The 21,662-nt window shown below is 34.4% G+C and overlaps 2 protein-coding genes across 3 annotated transcripts in view; both read left to right on the top strand.

Annotated features, from left to right (window-relative positions):
• Nucleotides 1–10,306, top strand: part of LOC106053117 (collagen alpha-1(XIV) chain-like) — a 230,872-nt gene extending 220,566 nt beyond the window's left edge. Inside the window, exons 8-9 of the mRNA XM_056011116.1 lie at nt 8,921–8,952; nt 10,178–10,306. Of these exons, the coding sequence (XP_055867091.1) occupies nt 8,921–8,952; nt 10,178–10,306 (161 nt within the window). The remainder of the gene's footprint in view (nt 1–8,920; nt 8,953–10,177) is intronic.
• LOC106057694 (ankyrin-3-like) lies at nt 6,830–14,373 on the top strand. Of its 2 annotated transcripts, none has more exons than XM_056010682.1 (3): nt 6,830–6,997; nt 10,178–10,848; nt 10,881–14,373. In XM_056010682.1, exon 3 carries the CDS (start codon nt 11,112–11,114, stop codon nt 13,983–13,985), a length of 2,874 nt encoding a protein of 957 aa, XP_055866657.1. In that variant the 5' UTR covers nt 6,830–6,997; nt 10,178–10,848; nt 10,881–11,111; the 3' UTR covers nt 13,986–14,373. The 2 variants fall into 2 exon arrangements, with proteins under 2 accessions (XP_055866657.1, XP_055866658.1); XM_056010683.1 differs by adding an exon at nt 7,164–7,263 and having other exon boundaries at nt 10,178–14,373.
• Nucleotides 14,374–21,662: the final 7,289 nt, after the last annotated feature.

Below are 21,662 nucleotides of genomic sequence, written 5' to 3'. Positions count from 1 at the left end.
ACTTATATATATATATATATATATATATATATAATATATATATATATATATATATATATATATATATATATATATATATATATATATATATATATATATATATATATATATATATATATATATATATATATATATATATATATATGCATATACATTGTTTTATGTTTGATTGGTGTTGTTTGTTACATTATAAACCATATGTACTTGCGACCTCGTTAGACAGCTTTCGGGGTCCATGTGAAGCTGTTCCTGCGAGGCGAAGCTATCCTTGCTGTTTAAATAGCACATAGGTATTATAAGGTTTATTAAAAGAGAGTGTCTATGTCAGCTAATTGCAAAAACTTATAATTAAGGTCTTGCCTTCTGCATTCATTTTATATTTGCTTATGACTGAATTATACATTAGAGATTAGCAAACTAATGAAGAAATGTAATATGTAACATACATAACTTCAATGTGTAATTGATTTTAAAATATATATAAGACAATGCTGCCACTATTAAACTTCAAATATTATAAAATAATAACAAAAAATGGATCTATTTGGGTATCGAACCCGTCAGCTGCACGAACTTTCGCAGTTTTGTATCCGGCCTGCAAGCAATGTATACTTTTATGATTCTTTATTGGTATGTTCATTGTATGGACATCTAGATCTAACCTAGACATGAATTTCTGATTTACAACTCTGAAGATCTAGATGTACTTCTTTATCTAGAATGTAGATGTAGTTTATATTAGATTTATAAATCCTGAAGCGGCAAATATAACTATTTTGAAGTTTGTGGGTAAGGTGGGATTTTTACAATCCCTTTATTCATTTCAGATAGATAGGTAGAGTACGATAAGATGATACCTTTTCAGAAAAAAAAAAAAAAATTTAATGCAGAAAAGAAAAAAAAATAATGACAATGTACGAATCGCTGTGTATGTATGGTTAATACAACGTTTTCTTTGTATATTGTTTTTGTGTGTGACATTGACAGTCTTTTATAGCATTTGTGCTTTGTAAAAAATCAAAATAAAATCATTCAGAATTTTTGTTAAATTATTAATCTGAAACTCGACAAGAGCGGTACAGACTTTGTTAATCACCTGAAGAAAGCCATGGAAACCTTCTCAAAGCATTAAAGATGCTCAACAGTGAAGGAAATTTTATAAATGTTTTGATTGATTTGCATCAAATAAAATCATTAAACAATCTCGTTAGCATCATGTCTTGAGACTCACGGTTAATTAGTTACGGCAGTGAGGAGACTGGATATAAGAGTTAGTCACAGTATTGCGAATAGTGATGCTAGAGTTAGTCACTTTATTGCGAAGAGTGGTGCTAGAATTAGTCACGGTATTGCGAAGAGTGGTGCTAGAGTTAGTCACGGTATTGCGAAGATTGGTTCTAGAAATAGTCACAGTATTGCAAAGATTTGTACTAGAGTTAGTTACAAAAAATGTTTGTGCATTACTGAAGATCCATTTGAAGTTAAATTAATAGCTTTCATGAACTACCTCATGTATCATGAACCAGAATGAAATTGTTATGAAATACTACACATTATACAATATCTATAGATAGATAGATAGATAGATAGATAGATAGATAGATAGATAGATAGATAGATAGATAGATAGATAGATAGATAGATAGATAGATAGATAGATAGATAGATAGATAGATAGATAGATAGATAGATAGATAGATAGATAGATAGATAGATAGATAGATAGATAGATAGATAGATAGATAGATAGATAAATAGATAAGCCCAATTATTATTATTATTATAATATATATATATATATATATTAATGCGCGACCGCAGGATTTTTTTGCAGGGGGGTGAAGTCCCCTTGTGACCTAAAGAAAGGACGAGCCTCCATGTTACAAATGAAACAAAAAGACGAGCCCCCATGTGACCTAAAGAGGATTCATGAACCAATACTATCAGGATGGCTACCTGGTCGTGCGGTTTGCGTGCTGGACTGTCGTTCAGATTTATCGACGGTCGAGGGTTCAAACCCTGCCCGCTCCCATCCCCCGTCGTCCTGCGGGAGGTTTGGACTAGGAAGTAAACTATCTTCAACTCTGAAGGAACATCCGAAACATGTAAAACATTCTACAAACAAACATGACCTAGTAGCGGGTATAGCTAAAAATATTCAATTAGAATTATAGCTAGACTTAGGTACTTTAGATCAACAGATCAGTGTTAAAAGTGTGTGACATAATGGGGAACTAACTATTTTTTATTACTTGTACAGTTAGGAGTGATTCCCCTTATGTAGTTTATAAAAGGCCTTGCAAACTGTGCTTAGTTGCCACTTGCTCCTGAGTTACCAGCTTGACCACTTGACCTGTGTTGTGTATAGTTTTTTTTTTAAAAACATATAAACAAGAGTAAAATAAAGGTCACCTTTATGCAACTTTTTCATTACAAAGAATATTAAAAAATGAAATAGTGCACCACGCCACCTATACCTATGAAATATTAAGTTTTTCAATAAATACTTGTTTCATGAAATAAATAAAAACAATAACTCCGTAACAAACTATTTACTGTACACTTTTGTAAATATTCGTGCGGTCCATGCATCCCGACGGTTGATCAAACTAAAAATGCAAACGCTGCAAAAACTGTTAATAAATTTACTACTGAATTTCTTCTCTTTGCGATTGACAAGCCTGCGATGAACGCTTATCTGCAGTGCTAATATTTTACATAATGTTTAGGCATTTGCAGCATTTTATGATTTAAACAAAACAACTTGAACTAAGTATTATTATTGCTTGAAAAGCGAAACGTTAATGAAGAAACTAATGAACAAAGTGACGTCATGTAATGCAGTGTTCTGTAATAACTCCCGAAATCCAAACATATGATTTTTCTCGGTGTGTCTGTCGACTACAAATTTTCGGTAGCACCAACTCAATACCAAGTTTATCTTCCAGCAGTCTCGCCTTCCTCAAGATGCCATCCTTAAAGTTCCTCAACGTGGCGAAGCTGGTATTTATATCATTAATGTGACTGCTGATTTGCTGTTAAACGGCCACTTATGCTAAGATGGACAGACTGCAACATCACGGAAACTGATTCATGAAAAGATGAATAATTGACATTAAAAAGATAAATCAGAAACACATGAGACGCAGGCACAGATTACACCTATGCAGTTTGTCAGTTTCAATTACAGCCACAAGACGTAAATACATGTACCAAGAGGACTGCTCTCTTCAATCTTGTTCAAAGAAACTTTCCCATATATCAAATCGAAAGATAGCTGGTAAGGTTTTTTACTCCAAGACAAAAAAAAATAAGTTTATCATATTCTAGGTCTTTACTAAATGCTATAGAATATTGAACATTGAATTGCAAGCATACATGGTCGGACATTAACTACAGATTAGCTTGTTACAGTTTATTACAAAAATAGCTTATCCTAATTAACTATTTAATATATTTTAATGGAAGCACTAGATGTTAAGTTGCTTCTTAGAAGAAGTTAAATGATTTGAAGGTGTAAAAAATTGGCAAAAATTTGGCTACCCAGAAATCAGAAGCGTGTACGTGAATGGTCAGTCATCATTTATTGATAATTTTAGGTTAGTCTACTACAGCTGTACTTCAGTCGCCAGTGAAAGCACAACTTGTTCAGTTTCTACTTAGATTTTTATTGATCTGATGGTGAAAAAACGAGGATAGAATTTGGATACTTAGAATCTAGGGGGGATGCAAGTGCCAATATATATATATATATATATATATATATATATATATATATATATATATATATATATATATATATATATATATATATATATATATATATATATATATATGGCATTTTACATCTCGAGAGAAGATCTTTTCCACTTGCAACCTCTTTTGTGTCATTTAAGTATATTTATAATTGAAATTAAAAATTGTATGTACAAACAAGATATGCTCGTTTAAGAGTATTAGATAATCTGGGGTTTTCCCATTGGAACCTTATCGGAAATTCCCCCAATTATGCCATGGCTGATGTCCCCAATATTATTACATAGCATCTTTTTGTGAAAAAAACATGCACAGGAATAGATGATTATTTAATTGTTCCGTAGCATCACATCAATGAACTTATAGATTCTATGTTAACATCAATTATTATTCGATAATTTTTAAGGCAAGTATTCGTTTAATTTACGTTTTTTTTTGATAACATCATTAAGAAATGTAATATGAACTTAATGACTAAACCTACATGAATGATAACAACAAGAAAATAAATTATTTAGTTAATCAAAGATTAAACGACCTCTTCTGCAATAAACACTTTTTAAAATATATATATTATTTGTATATAATATAAGAGAGCTGCACCGTTGTGTGTCCGTTAAAATTAAATAAATATACAAAGACTTCCTTCGTTTGGCATGCACGATACATGTTTACTTACGAGTTTGAACAATTTCTGTACAATATTAATCTTAATTGTTGTGAAAACATGTAATTTACGATTTTGTCTTATGTGCTTTTGGCAATGTAATATTCTACTGAAAAAAAAAAAGAACAAAGAAGAATTAAAACTTTCTACAGCAAAGAAATGTTAAAAAGCAAATGAGCATTATAAAAATGAACAAATTACAAAATAAGATTGACATTAGTTAACCCTTTTTCTCCTAATTGACTGAACCACTGTTCACTTGACACCATTAAAATATAAATTGATGTTTTTTATTTAAAACATTTAACTTGTTCTATGAGGAAATAGTATTTCCTTAAAATTCGATACTAAATATAACATTTTCTGATAAGAAACAAAAAAAGTTATTGAAGTTTAATCATAACAGTGTGTGAAATACAAATGAGCAAAATAAAATAATTCTGTCGGAACGAGGAAAGCGATTACGGAGAGAAAGAGTTACTGTTAGACCGTTTCAAGGAAGGAAGCTATTTGAACAATTTAATAAACAAAAAAATATTCTCAACCACTGTGCCATTGTAGTATACATGTTAAAGTAATCTTATGACTTAATTCGTTTATAAAAAAGATGACTTTTTAAAATTAGCATATCACCAAATAATATATATTTACAAAGCTTATATCTAATCACTCTTTCTGCCGAAATTTTTAACACTCTTTCTCCCCTTTAACACCTAACTTTTACAAAAATTAAAAAATAAAAAATTTAATTAATTACTGGTAATAAATTTTTTTATACCAAAATGATAAGTTAATCCTTCAGTATTTAGTATATATGGCTAAATAAGTGGGATTTTGTCCCCTTCAATATTAATACACAAAAAAAAAAAAGTAAAGTTCCCCATTCAGACCTTGTGGTCTATAGGGAAGTAGAAGTAAAGGCCATCTATTTCTGTGGCCTACGGTTACCAGGACAAGCACAACGACCAACCACCATAAAGTAAAAAATTGTAAACTTAATTTTTGAAATCATTTTATTTAATTGAATATGTATAAAAAGATATACATCTCATTGAATTTGTATATATATATATATATATATATATATATATATATATATATATATATATATATATATATATAATTGTACAATTGTTTTCACCTTCTTGGTGACAAATTTTGAGACATATTGCCGACTTGGAACGGTGTTTTAGAAAAGTTTGTTTATTCATGAAACCTAGAGCAAGGAACATGGAACCTGAAAGGATGATCTGAAAAACGGCTCTAAAAATGATTTTTCTAAACATTTTACAGTCACGATGGTTCAGTAAATCTTTTGGTAGGGCGAGAAATTAGTATTGTATGGTTTTAACTCTTCACGTTTTTAGGTTTTAAAATTAAGGAACGTTTTCCTAACCCTCTTCTAAAAAAGTTATAGTTTTTAACTCGGACCTTGTGATCTATGGGGCAGATAATATTTCTGCCGCCGACGGTTAACGAGGTTGTCATATGGCTAGCACAATGACCAAACGCTTTACTTTTCCCTAACTAATGTCTGGTTCCCATTAGAGCTGGTAAGACTCAGATGCACCCTAAGGATTCCGAAAGTAAAAATTCCAGTCGACCCAAGATATAGAAGCGAAGCACTGTACCACTGAGCCACCAGGCCTCCCGTCTTCTTAGTGTATATCTATAGGCTTATTATAATAATAGTATATACTTTAAATAGATGTATACATTTGCTTAACTATGATTTTTTTCGTAGATATTGGAAATTTTTTTTTTGTAATCTTTCATTCATCAGTAATTAAGACTGAACTAATCGCTCTAATGGTCATCAGCCTCAAAAAAAAAAAATTATATAAGAAAAATTTTCACAAAAAATAAGACATGCAAAGTCACTGTCACCAAAAAGGATTGATGTATAATTTGAATAAAATCTCAATCCCTATCTGTGTTATGAGTGTGGCCTCCGGGCACACATACAATGGTAACATCAATGGTTCCTCTATATTGAAATTATTTTGTGTTTCGTAATTTAAATTCACATTGCTAAAAATTGCCTTTGAAGAATGACCTTTTGAAAAAAAGAAATAGTTTACAAACACTTCACTTAAGCTTTACACCTGAAATGACAATCTCGAATAGTAAAAGAAAACTAAAATATGTTATAGAGCCCACTTATTTGAATACCTTATGAAATTTTCATCGCCGACCCTTAAAAAGTAAAATAGTTACGAAAATATATACTTGCTCTTTCCAAGCCCAAAGTATGAATCAGGAGCACATCCCCAAGATGCTCTGCAGAGCAAGACCGTTGAGTAATTTGTTTTATGGCCCAAGTGTGATATAAATATTTCTTTGTTAAATGAATATTACTTTTCTTATTAAAACTAACTATATTTTATGGATTTTTTTTCCAGACTTAAGAACTGAGATAAGGCGTCCAAAAATTCGAAACAGTCATAATGAAAAGAAAGTCAAAGAAAAGTAGTTGCAAACTAATAATTAAAGATGTAGACTACAACGGTCAATTTTCTTTTAATTAGAAAACCAACCAAGGCTTCCATATAGTCTAAGAACAAGAATTATATGGTGAGTATATTTATAAATTATAAATGGCAGTGTTTTACAAATTACATGGTTACAGAAACCCAGTTGCGATCTGCATACTTTCCATATCTGATGTAGATAATGCCATTGACAAATAGGGGTCTATTTTAAATATTTTTTTTACATCTACTGCGTTTGTCTTCTACAGTGGCTTTCCACTGACCTCAAATGTCTTTCAGGCAGCCTTCTTGAGAGCTCTCAAAATTCTGTCTTTTAAAGGTCATCTTTGGACACCTACTTTTCTATATGTAAGTAAGGGCAAAATTGCGCCAAAGTTGATTTTTATAGCGCTTACAATGTTACGACGTCCTCCTTGAAAGGTAGCAAAATAAATATATCAATTTGCATTCGGGAGGCCCCTATGTCGGGTAAATTTCCAAACAATAGCAAATATCAAACGGTGTTTCGATATTGTCTTCGCCAGCTTCAAGCATGGCGTGATTATTTGTTATGTAGTCACTATCTTTATTTATAATACTTAAAAGCTTAATAGTTTAAAAAATCCAAAATTAAACCGAGAAAAAACAATGTTACAAAGACAGTTTACATGGAAATACAAACACAAAATCTATCTCGAAGTGGTCCACCTAGAGTCTTCACCAGGATTCGAACACGGGAGTTTCGGTTCCAAGTGCTTTACCCCTCAGCTACAGTATCTCCATATATTCATTAAGCGTACACTTATATTTTTTTTAACATAATATTTATTAACCTTAACGATACATTCAAAATTAATAACACGTTACATGTAATAAAGAGAAACTAAAAAAAAAAAAAAAAAAAATGAAATAAAATTGCAACAGAAAAAAAAAATTCTATTTAAAGCTACAATTGTGTACGAATGAATTAACAAGACTTTCACCTAGCAAATAAAAATTAATATTTACATTGTCAGTTGTCATACAAACTAGACATAGATCTAGCTAGATTAAGACCTAGTTTTAGATCAAAATTTAGATTCAAGATCTAAATTTTGACACTAGCGGATCCAGAACTTTGGAGTGGGAGAACGATTTTTTTCTAAATCCTAACCCTAACGCCCAGTAAACCCTAAACCTATACATAAACGTGTGTACAGCATACATGAGAATTTTAAAAAAGCAGTGTTTCTTAACCTTCGGCGAGAAAAAAGAACTGTCATGTTGAGGGCTTCCTCTAGCAAGCTTGGGGGTCTGGGAGAGCGCAGCAAGCGTCCCCAGTGGAATTCGTGGCGAAGCCCCGACGCCAAAAGCGTTTTCTTGCATTCTTCACTGCAGAAACGCATTCTCTATAGAAAAAGTCTTTCTTAAAAATAATTATGATAAATTCATGTGAAATTACATAAACTCTGTCTGAAAAGGGGAGGGGGTGGTAGAGCGAAAACTATTAATCCTCACTCCTTTTTATCATTTTTTCTGCTAATAATTGCATTTGGCATTCAAGAATAGGGGTGGGACAACTTGATAAAAGAGTTTAATTTATAGCATATATAAATTATATTAGTGACAGATTTTTTTATTTTGTAACTTCTTAACTATAATACAAAAGAAAAAGTATTTGTTTGTCCGATGGGGGGAAGACGATTGCATGTATCGCCCTTTTATATTTACTAATCATAAAATTTGAGATTAGAGTGTTGCACAACATAATATATATTGGGTTCACATATCAATAATAGGTAGTTTATATTCTATAGATATTCAACTAATTTTGTTCACAAACTATGATTTCTCTATAAAAATAGGACCGCCCCCCCTTCCCCACTCAGCGGATTTAGATGGAAAGGGCAGTAGAGGTATTCGCCCCCTCCCATCGGTTAACAGGGGAACGACATAATATAAAGATTGATTAAAATATCAATAGCAAGTTTTAATCATATAGATATTTAATTGATTCTGTTAGCAAGCTGTGATTTCTACAAATAAATTGAACCACCGCCCCATTCGAAAGTTTATGGGGTGAGGGGCGGAATTGATGCCATCGCCCCCTCCCGACCCTACCAAATTGGCCAACATACTAGAAAAGGGGGGGGGGTGAAAAAATCTAAAAACAGGCTGAAATATAAATAATTAGTATATATTATTAACATAAGTAATAAATTCGTATACAAATTGGGTCGGCCGAGTGGGGGGGGGGGCGATTTCCCCAACTGCCCCCCCCCCCCCCGGATCCGCCAGTGAATATAAAAATCAATATTTACCAAGAAGTTGTTCTCTCAACCCTTCTGCATGGATCTAAGACATGAGTATTATGCAGAAAACAACCAAGATTACTTGAACGCTTTCTACGAAGAAGCTTGCGCTCCGTCATGGATATACGGTGACAAACAGCGATGTCCTTGCGAAAGCAGGTATGGACAGTGTTGGTGCAGCTCTGTCTTGTTGATAAACAGACTGTGGATATCAATCAAAGTTTAAAAAGAGCACATGACGTCTTGTGCTAGAGCTTGGCTTAAGAGCATTTACCATGCTGCAAGGTGAGAAGCGGTGTAGGTGATCTCTTTTGACAGATGCCAATAAAACAGATGAATTCTCGTTCCTGAGAGTTAAACATTCCTCTTGTTTTGGAATGGTAAATGTGAATATTGTCACAGACTGATGAGTGTGACAAGACTATTCTTTGTAGTTGCAGGAATAGATGTAAAAGATGCCAATAAAACAGATGAATTCTCGTTCCTGAGAGTTAAACATTCCTCTTGTTTTGGAATGTTAAATATGAACATTTTCACAGATTAATGAGTGTGATAAAGACTATTCTTTGTAGTTGCAGGAATAGATGTAAAAGTGGTGGGTGATAGTGAACTGGTTTGGAATAAGAACAGCAGGCGACGACAGTGAATCTTGAAAGCAGGTTCTGAAGACCGAGATTGTTTTCTACGCTTTTTATGTCTTGATATCACCTATGAATAAACAATCATCATCTTGTACGGAACTCATGAAAGGTTTTATACTAATCAAGACACTGTTAACTGTTTCTGTGTCCAATTGACAGTGTCGGTTTCAACCCATCACTAGGTAAGCACCAATTCGGCAATACACCGAAATGGTTCGTGTCAAACAGCGGGGCTGAAATGACTATGCAAAACGTCATGTCACACATAACACTCAGTAATTGATACATTCAGAATAATAATAATGTATTCCACTGGTGTAATCTATTTCTGTATTTCTGTTGTCATTTCAGGGTATACTTTGGAAGAAGAAAATCTGTATTCAAACCTCTGTTTCCTTTTTGACTATACCCCAAATGGGCATGACTTACAGATTCATCCCTGAAAAAAGTTCAGGAACCGTTGACCCTTATTTATCTTGAGTACACAGTATTACCACCTGACATATCCCAAACTGTAAGAGTACATACTTTTTTGTTTGTTTAGGACAAAGCAGCTGTGTGGAGAAGGGGGAACTGCTGTATCGACGACACCGTTTCTACCACATCAAATGCCTAGGCATTTATCTTATTTCTATGAGATGATCAAGAGATGCTTAGCAACTCCGTCTTTTTAGTTTCGTTGTTTAACTTTAAAAAAAAAATTAGCGAGTTAGCATATGCATCCCATTAAAAGATGTAATCATTCAAAGAAAGGCTTTATTTTCATATATAAGTTTGTAAGTTGGACAAAGTCATAAACGCCTGTTAAACGAACTTTAGATATTGATATATCGCTATAAATCTATAAAGAATTTTGTGTTGAAAATGAGAATGTTATAATTTGTTCTAATATAACACTAGCAATTATAAAGTTAAACGTCTTTAGATAGATTAATAAATAGAAATATAGATACATAGATAGATACATTTTAAGATATAGATAGGTAGCTAAATAGGAAGGTAGATAGATAGATAGATAGATAGTAGATAGATAGATAGATAGATAGATAGATAGATAGATAGATAGATAGATAGATAGATAGATAGATTAGATAGGTAGATAGATAGACAGATAGATTGTAAGTTGAAACAACTGCCACATTAGTAATGACTCACAAAATCAAATCCTTTATATGAGCATATATTTCTACAAAAGTACACATATCGAGTATGTATTAAAGAAGAGATTTGCGATTAGATACATTTCAATTTACGTAACACATTGACGTGTATCCTGAAGTTTACAATGACGACTCTCGTTAAAGATGCAGTGACTGGTGCCGCTTTATGCGCTACATCTAGTATTGCAAAATCAGCAGGTTCTTGCATTGTAAGTACAGCAGCCAATTCGTCAGCTATAAATGGCCTCCATGGATTAGCATTCATATTGTTTTTAGGTTGCAAAGACAACCACTTTAAAAAGTATTTTGAAAAACATGGCGAAACACTTCTCATGCAAGCTGCTAGAAATGGGCACCCCAAAACAGTGAAACTCTTAATAGAAAAGGGTGATCTTTTAAAAGCTGTAAACGAGCGAGGTGAGAATGCGCTTTTTCTTGCTGTCTCCGAAAATCAAACCGAAGTTGTAGAAACTTTGTTAGATCTCGGTTTAGATGTAAATGAAAAAAATAAAATACAGGAAAGTTCACTGTTGAAAGCCGCCTCAGTTGGGTCCGTCGACATCTTGCGAATTCTGTTGGCTAGATCTGCTAAGATAGACGATGTAGATGAGAATTCTAACACTGGTTTGATGCTGGCCTGTGCACAATGCCACAAGGATCCTGTTGAGTTTCTCTTGACTAACGGTGCTGACTCCAATCTTAAGAACATAAACAATGAGACGGCTCTGATGTTCGCGTCATTCCACGATTGCCCTGAGATACTTTCAATGTTGATCAGTAAATGTAGAACACTCGATGACCAAAATATTGATGGCAACACTGCATTGATAATTTCCGCCTCACTTGGTCACCTGGACAACGTCAGAGAACTATGTTCAAGTAAAGCAAACATTGACATTTGTAACACGTTAGGCCTTAACGCTATCATGTGTAGTGCCCAAAGGGGACACCATGAAGTTGTCGACTATTTACTACTCTCTAATGCAAAACCAAATCAGCAAGATCTAAATGGGCAGACTGCTTTGAGTTTAGCAGTCCCTTCCTCATCTCTATCTACAGTAGAAAATTTGATCAAGTATGGGGCTAATATCAACTCAGCGGACAAAGAAGGTGTTACCCCATTAATGATTGCATCCATGAAAGGAAGCAATGATAAAACTAGGTTATTGATCACAAAGGGAGCCTTCGTTGATGCCAAAGATATACATGGGAAAACAGCCTTACTGATGGCAGCTGAGAACGGCAAAAAGGCTATAGTTGACTTATTATGCAAATGTGGGGCAAATCTTAACGAAGTGGATGAACAAGGGTACAATTCTTTGATGCTAGCAGCTAGGAATGGACATCGTGAACTCATTGAATATTTGGTGTCAAAAAAAGGATTCAATATCGACAGCAGGTGCAACGATGGCAAGACGGCTTTACTCATCAGTATTCTGCACGGCCAGTTGGATGTAGCTGAATTATTATCGCATTTTAATGCAGACATTACTGTTCAAAATAAAGAAGGCATCAACGCTTTGATGCTAGCAGCTTCTTGTGGCCATATCAAATTAGTAAAATTTCTCTTAAATAAAAAGCCAAATATCGATGCCATTAACAACGATGGACAAACGGCCCTCATGTTGACCCAGTTTCACAAACAAAAGGATGTGATGATTCTGCTGATAAAGAATAGTGCTAATATAAACATCAAAGACAAATGGGGAGACACTGCGCTCCACATCGCTTCGTCACAGGGATTTTCTTTGGGAGTTCATCATTTATTCAAAGCTGGTGCAACTAATCTTGAGGTGTGTAACAACAATGGTGAGACTCCCCTAATGAAAGCTGCCATAAGTAGCAATAAAGAGACTGTAGACATGTTACTAAAACATGGTGCAAAACTAGTAGCTACGGACACAAATGGGTGGTCTGCATTGATGAAAGTGGCTCAAAAAGATGATTTTCAGATGGCTATATATTTAATTAAAAAAGGAGCAAGTGTTAATGCACGTAGCCAGACTGGAGAGACTGCTTTACATATAGCTGCAAAACATGGTTGCAGTCGATTTATACATCTTCTAGTGGAAAGCGGTGCGGACATCAACGCCAAAGACGATCTTGGAGAGACGGGCCTCATCAAGGCTGTAATACATAAGCATTATGACACAGCCATAGCGTTGTTGCATAATGAACCCAACATCATGCTAACAGAATTGGAAACGGCTATAATAAAAGCAAGAAAATCTGGTCAAAAAGCTTTGGAAGAAGATTTACTTAAGTATAGTAGAAAATTTTCTGAAGCCGAAACAAATGATTCTCAAAATAGTGACACACAAGCGATCCCTGCAGATGATCTACAAATGTCATGTTTGATTCAAGAGACTATAAATGGAAAATTAAATGAAGTAAAAGATCTCATGAGTCAAAAGGCAGACGTGGATAGTAAGGATATCTATGGTAATACCCCATTAATGTTGGCGCTAGAGTATAAGCATATTAATCTGGCGTTTTATTTCTTGCAGTGCAAGGCTAATGTAAAGCTAAAAAATGTCAAAGGGGAAACAGCCCTCATGATCGCTTGCAAAAACGGAATCGTTTGCATCATTTACTATTTAGTAGCAGCTGGAGCTGAGTTGAATGATCAGTTCAAGGAAGGCGACACTTGCCTAATGAGAGCGATAAGTCTGGAAAATAAGGATATGGTCGGAGCATTGATCAACAATGGTGCCGACATCAATGGCAGAGATAAGAAAGAAAGAACTGCCCTAATGATGGCGTGTTCCATAAAGCATTTTAAGATGATCGAACTGTTAATATGGAATAGGGCAGATGTGGACTGCTTGAATAAGGACGGTGAGACGGCACTGGACATTGTAGAGCGAACATTTTACGCCGAATCGTTTCGCGAAGTACTAAGAATCATTAATAAGTTTAAAACTTGTTCGGGGGTAGAGGGTGTGCCTAGAACAAGGTCTCAATTATTAAGAGAATCAAAAAAATGTACTATTTTATAAATCCTCCCACACAATGCCAATTAGTCATATTGAAGTGAAAAAAGTAAAACCTGGGTTTTCACATCAATGATCTGTTAATATTAACTTCATGCACCCGTTAAAGTTTTCCTATGTGTATTTGCAGAGTAGATCTCTCCCGTCTGAATGATCTGAAAATGTATTTCGCAATGTTTTTTTAAAACCCGCCGAAGAGTCTATGTAGATTGTAGATCTGCGTCCAAATAGTGATAAAAAGCACTATGCTTATTAAACAATTACTATACACTGGACATCCGACTAAAACAGATACACGCATACAAAAACACACACAAGGCTTGTCTCAGAGTCCAAAGATGAATGAGGAGTGCAGTACTTCTGTGGCTACGCAGCTATACAAACGCGCGCACATACACACACATAAACATATATATATTAAAAGAGTTTATCAAATATTTGTATTATAGAAGAGTAGAAGAAAAGGCAATAGCTAGGAGGATATAAGTAACAATATATTAAGGAAGGGGCATGGATGGGAATATAATTTACGAGTTGATTCAATACTAAGTAGAATAGGAGACTACAATTAACTCTTTCTCTCCTAACTGACGATACCAGCGTTGATTCCACCAGAATGTGGTAAATAATTACGGAGAGAAAGAGTTGATGAGCCAAAATGGTATGAGGAAGCGTTCACTATGGCCCTTCTTTTTTTAGTTAGACCTAAGGAAAAAAAAACAACTAAGGGGTCCATAGCAAAATAAACATAATATAGGTGGTGAAAATATCAATGAGCGTAGCAGGTGTGTTATCTATCAATCTATGTGTGTGTGTGTGTGAAAGAGAGATAGAGATTGTGATATAGATAGATAGATAGATAGATAGATAGATAGATAGATAGATAGATAGATAGATAGATAGAAAGCTTTATGTTTTTTTTTACTAGATATGAATTGATAGAATGTAAATCTAAAGGTATACAAGAAGGGATTCATTATATTTTAAACTTTTTTATTAGATGAAACACTTTTGTATTTTATTTATTTTATTTATCACATGAGATTCAGCACATCAAATAGACATATAAAAAGTGTTTTTATGTAAACACTCAGTACTTACGGACCCATCGCTGCATTTACATGTATTAATCTAGTGTTGAACTATCCTTTTGAGGTCCTACATTGGAACATATTTTTAATCGAATAATATTTTTTTTGAAATCTATATACTTAATCATCGTACTGATGTTATTCATCATTATTTTGATCATTTATTACATTGTTACTTTTGATCTTCCGTCCTTTACCCTCATAATCAATTATCAACTTGTTGCCTATATAGTATTGACTTCTTTTCTACAAGGAAGCTTGCTCATCATATCTTGAATTTTGGATACTGTATTCTTCACACTCTGAAAACGTCGCAAACAGAATGACTAGTGTCGCATTGTCTCTCACTGTCGTAAATAATGCCTCTACCTCTCTCTCTCTCTTATACCCATATTACGGCATGGTTCAGATAATGTAGGCTGATTTAATTACATTTCATACATGTACACAATTACTATTGATTTTTATTGTTTTTTATTATTTTAATAATACAACGTTCAGATACGTAACAATACGTAACAATCGTAACAATACGTAAAAATACGTAACAATACGTAACAACTAACAAAGGGGACGGTGTGGGGAGGGAGTATAAAATGTGTTACGATTTGTTACAAAAGGTGAGGGAGGATTTGTTACGCAGCAAAATAAAATTTTGAAATGATACAACAAATGCAGTGGTCCCTTGAATCTCACCGGGGCTACATCTCCGCTAGGGCTATAAGAGGGTTCTCAAACAAAAAAAATAATCCAACAAATATTCCGCTGACACCAGACGTTTATGTTACATAATTGGGGAAGATGAATACTTCATAGAAGCACCGATGCAAGTCGATACCATGATTTTAAAAAATTGATTTTGGAAAATTTAAAAGTAGAAAGTTTCGTATTATGTTACTCTCGGGTGAAGTGGGTGGGTGGGTAATTGCGTTTTGCTACGATTTGTTTCAAGGGGGGAGGAAAGTGGGGGATACAAAGGTTATTTTTTAATCTTTACATACTATCTGAACATACCATAATTATAATAATTTTGGAGCTTTTATCATGAATCCTTTATGGTCTTTGAGAATGTATTTTTTTTTCTCTGATGAAAGGTTGTAGATCAAGCAGAGATTTGTCGTATTCCCTCCTTCCCATTTTCTGTCGAAAATTTCCAGACGGTAAAGGGTCAAACAATTAGCGACTTTCATTCCTGGACTTACTGGACGCTAACCATTTATAATATATTTTTATTTGGAGGATTGCAAATTCATTTTTATTGACACAGTTAACAACCTTCGCCATGTTTCCAATATGGAACTGATTGATCTAGTTTAATTAGGATCTTCAGTTTTAACAGCAGAGATGTTTCTCTCTGAGAGCAAGTTTTGGATTTCAATGTTGGCCTATCTAAACGTCACTGATTAAACATATTAATCCAGGACACCTTGATTTATGTACATTTTTATATTCAATGTATATTTTTACAACTTGGAATTTGTTTTAATTGAATTAAATAAATAGAAATGAAGATGTACTTAGCTTTTGATATCTGATATTCTCTTATGTACAGTGTTTATTAACCCTAATAAATAAACTTTAATAAATAAATTTAATTTTTTGTTTGCTTACTTTCAACTTTGAATTTTGTTAATAATAATAATAATAATCATCCTCATTATTTAAAAAGAAGTTCCCCTTTCAGACCTTGTGGTCTATAGGGTAGATGCAGTAAAGGTCATATGTTTCTGTGGCCTTAGGCTAACGAGGGTTTCATGTGGCCACCACAACGATCAACCGCCTTTACTTTTCCCCAACTAATGTCAGGTACCCATTAGAGCTAGGTGCACTCAGAGGCGCCACAAGATCATCATTATTATTAAATTCCATTTAACATGAAAGGCTCTCTTGCAAAATCTCCGGTCTGAAACCCTGCTGTTTTGTGGAGTGCATGTATGTCGCCATACAGGTCGAGACTTTGCAGTTTCGAAACCTGTCGAGACGGAGATCAACAAGTCTGGGGCACTCAAAAAGAATATGAGACGCTGTTTCCTCTTCTTCCCCCCAGCGGGGTCAATAATTAATCAGTAATTGTTGCAGTAATTATAAAATAAAGTTTTAACATGTCCGAATAATATGTTATTACTGGTGCATGTACACCAGCTTGAGTAGCAAGCATAACGAGTTAACAATGTACACACTTTAAACAAGGAAGTATATTCACTTAAAATAACAGAGTAGAGCATTTTTATTTTGGAAGTAAATTCCGCTTTTGAGTAATATACTTATTGAATAATAGGTCAATAGTAGCCTAATATAACATAACGTAGTCATTTGTCATAGCCTACAGTACCTACGTATAGAACTGTGTTGTGTCAAAATAATAAGACCTACTGCAACATTATAGGCAGATGAGCCCGTAGGCGTGATGTCGTACGGTATAATTCGGCTCACGTGCCCACATAGGACATTCGCCCAAGGCCCCTGGTACTGCTAAGGCAGCCTCTGCAGCTATATGGAGTCAAAATTTAAAACATCTTCCGAAATCCCTTGTGTAGTGCAGACACTAAGTATACATTTGTTACAGGGAAGAGCTTTACTCAGATGTTGAACATCACTGCAGTTATCACACAGAACTAACTGATGCAATAAAGCGCTTGAAAGTAACACAAGTGTCACTATTTAACTTCCTCAATGTTAAACTTTTGTACATTCTGAATTGTTTACAAAGATTTCTTTTTAAAAATAAAATCAAAGAGTTGCTTGTATTGATTGTTAGTTGTTGTTTTTTTTTGTCTTTTTTTGTTTGTTGTTATTTTAAAATAGAATGCTTGTACTTTTTTATGTAACAAAACAATTCTTAAAAATTACAATGATTTTTAAATACTTTAATTTTATAAAAGAAGTCAATTTAAAACGGCAGTAAAGCGCTAAAGAGCTATTTTCAAACAATTAAGTAATAGAAATAGCAAACAACTAGTATTTCTGTTATGGACAGGGGCGTACTGTGGTGCAGGTAGCATGAGTGGAAAAAACCTAATGGCCATCCACCACCCAACAGTACGTAATTTATATTTCAATAAGATTAGTCACCAGAAAGCAGAACAAAGTGAACGGATAACGTAGACGAAGTCAACAGAAATATATGATCTGTTTAATTATGTTGTGTTGCATAAGGCTTCAGAACGAGACAGCTGGAGGTCATTCACAAAGGCCCCTGGATACACACTTGAGACCAAAAGAAACTTCGCTGCAGAGGAGAGACGCAGACGGCGAAAAGAAAATCTTAATCGACCACCTGCGGACATGGTTCCGCTTGATTTGGTTGTGACAAAATATGTAGGCAACAGATGGGGATGAGTAGACATTGGGAATACTGTATTCCTTTTTAATCTTAGGACTCAAAGACACGTCTTATTAATATTAAATCTGCAGTATTCTGATATTCTACGCTCCAGTTCCCTGGGCTCAGTCTGGGTTGTCCACTGAATGTAGATTTTTTTTTTCGTACATCAGTCTCACTGTGTTTCAACTTCTTCCTAAAAACAATACAGACAATTTAAAAATGTTCTTCAACTACACTCTGTCTTTGTTTTCAGTAGTTACAGAAACCATCTTTAGAGGACACTTACCAACCAAATAAGTCATTGATTTGCATTTGAATTTAAAACGTTAAATAGGGCCGGACTTAGGTATAGGCAAACTAGGCAGCCGCCTAGGGCCTCCGATTGCTGGGGGGGGGGGGCCTAGTGCACAAAACTCGTAACAACCTTTTTGTTTAGATAAGAAAGTTGTGAAACGTATGCCCAATATTATTCTTGGAGTCTTTAATTAATTTACTTTTTCTTTCCCTGTTTATTTTCTTTTTGTCTATTTCATAGGGGCCACCAAATTCACTTCTCAACTTCTCCTCAAGTTATCTAAGGCAGGGCCTGGTTATACCATAAGACTTCAGGAAAATAAGATCAACCAAAGGGCATCAGGAAACGCAGGCAGAGACCTTCACCGACGCTAAACAAACTAGACAGCGTGAATCTCCTCCACCGTGAAGAGAGACACATCTCTTTACATTGTTACCTTAGAAGAGTGATCCCACAAATCCACTGCTCTGTAGACACTGTGTCCCCGTCAAATACACCCTCTTTGTATGGCCCAATATGGTTCTCATCAGACAGAACATATTACCAGAACTTAACATAACAACTCAAGAATACATTAAGAAACTTAAACAGACACAAATACAGAGCAGTGAGACTCATAACAAACGAATATTCACATTTGATTAGAGTAACATCTTTTGTAAAATCACTAAATTTAGAAAGCCTTCAGGGTAGAAAACTTATAAGTAAAGTAGCAATTATACACAAAATACTGAGACATAATTTTCACATTCAAAACCTAATAAAATGCTCGGAAAGACACACAGATAGAGGCAAAGTCTTTGTTCCATATGCTAGGATGGATCCGTACAAATACTACTTCTGGAATGTGTTGCCTAAGCCAGCCAGGAAAAGCAATGACTTGGTTTAGTTTAAGTCGGTGGTGGACATGCATAACTAGATTGACCTAGGGACACGCAAAGGACGTAATCTTCTTTTTGAAGTAAGATAGAACAAACCCCATGCACAACATTGAGGAACAGGAAACATAACAAACAGCAAAGCTACCTTCCTTCACAAAGTTTGCAATAGAGAAAACAGCTCAAATGAGTAATCATCCTAAGGAAGAAGACGAATTAAGGATTTTTTTATTCAAATGTTTAAACACCAAAATATAAAATTAGTAATGAACACATTTAAACGGGAACCAAAAGGTAGGGAACCCTACTATACACCTGTTGTAGATTAATTAAGCGTGGTCTAGAGGCTAAGTACACCTGAACTTGTCTTGGCTAACTATAAAGGGGTCTCGAGGTTCTACACCCGACTCGAGCAGAGTTGTGTTTACTGAGCGCCTAAAGGCAGCAAGGAAAACCTTTTCCCAGATACCCCCTCCCTCACCTGTCCATAAATGAGATTGGACCATAGCACTCTAGGATGCTATAAGCATGAAAATAGAGATCGTCACTGAATGGATTCTGCCATTATTTAATACACTATTTAGGCAGGTCGGTCAGTGTTCTTATGAACAATGTTTACATTGAGGCTCCAAAGTGAGACTACCTGTTTAAATAATGCTTGAATACTGAAATCTTTATCTAGGTTTCAAAGGGAGATCACCTGTTTAAACACGTCTTGGAGTAAAAGATAACTCTTGCTTTTCTTTTCGTTTTTAAATGCCCACCGTAGGGATACCACATGTTAAAACACGACTTTCAATAAAAGAGATTTCACTTGCCTTTCTGTACCTTTTTAAATACCCCTTAGTGTAGATATGTAGAATTATAAAGTATTTAGCATAATGTAGGGCAATAATTGGAAACTATAATATACGTCGTAATGGTCTGTGAATTAGCTGCTGATCAGTAGATTACATTGTGTTGTGATAACTGTAAATTATCTCCCTATTATATGTGTATTATTCAACTGAAGAACATCTTGTATGACTAGATTGAAACATAAAATGCGTTGAACGTAATTAGCATCTTTTTTGTAGTAACGTCTTAATATATAAGATAAGGTAAGACAACTTAATATATAAGATAAGGTAAGACAACTTAATATATAAGATAAGGTAAGACAACTTAATATATAAGATAAGGTAAGACAACTTAATATATAAGATAAGATAAGACAACTTAATATATAAGATAAGGTAAGACAACTTAATATATAAGATAAGGTAAGACAACTTAATATATAAGATAAAGTAAGACAACTTAATATATAAGATAAGGTAAGACAACTTAATATATAAGATAAGGTAAGACAACTTAATATATAAGATAAGGTAAGACAACTTAATATATACTATATTGGAACAATGGCAAACATTGTGCTTACTCGAAAAGCTTCAATATAATGATTTAGAGCAAAACGTGAACGGTCTACTTCAAGTCACTAAAGTTACCTCTATGAAAAGTTTGCTTTCAGACCTTGCGATCCTTGGGGCAGATGATTAAAAAGTCATCTGGAACATAGTTTGTTCAAAATGTTTTACATGTTTCGGATGTTCCTTCGGAGTTGAAGATAGTTTACTTCCTAGTACGGGGGATGGGAGTGGGCAGGGTTTGAACTCGGAACCATCAATAAATCCAAACGTCAGTCCAGCGCGCAAACCGCACGACCAGGCAGCCATATATCATGAGGAAGATTTAAAATAAATTTGGAATTAATTTTGCATGATTTGTGTGTGTGTGTGAGCTAGTGAGAGAGAGACAGACTTAGAGAGAGGGAAAGAGATAGAGAGAGATTAATTCAAAATAATAGAAAACAAGGTCACAAAAGACAGTTTGTGTGGAAACACAAACTCAAAATCGGCCCCCAAAGTAAAATGTTTTACATAATTCGGATAATCCTTCAGAGTTGAAGATAGTTTACTTCCTAGTCCAAACCTCCCGCAGGACGACGGGGGATGGGAGCAGGCAGGGTTTGAACCTTCGATCGTCGATAAATCCAAACGACAGTCCAGTGCGCAAACCGCACGACCAATATTTTCAGAAAGAACATCCGAA

This window comes from Biomphalaria glabrata, chromosome 14, assembly GCF_947242115.1.
Source record: "Biomphalaria glabrata chromosome 14, xgBioGlab47.1, whole genome shotgun sequence".
Classification (NCBI taxonomy): domain Eukaryota; kingdom Metazoa; phylum Mollusca; class Gastropoda; family Planorbidae; genus Biomphalaria; species Biomphalaria glabrata.
The sequence above is the reverse complement of the archived record's forward strand: the minus strand, read 5'-3'. Positions and strand labels throughout refer to the sequence as shown.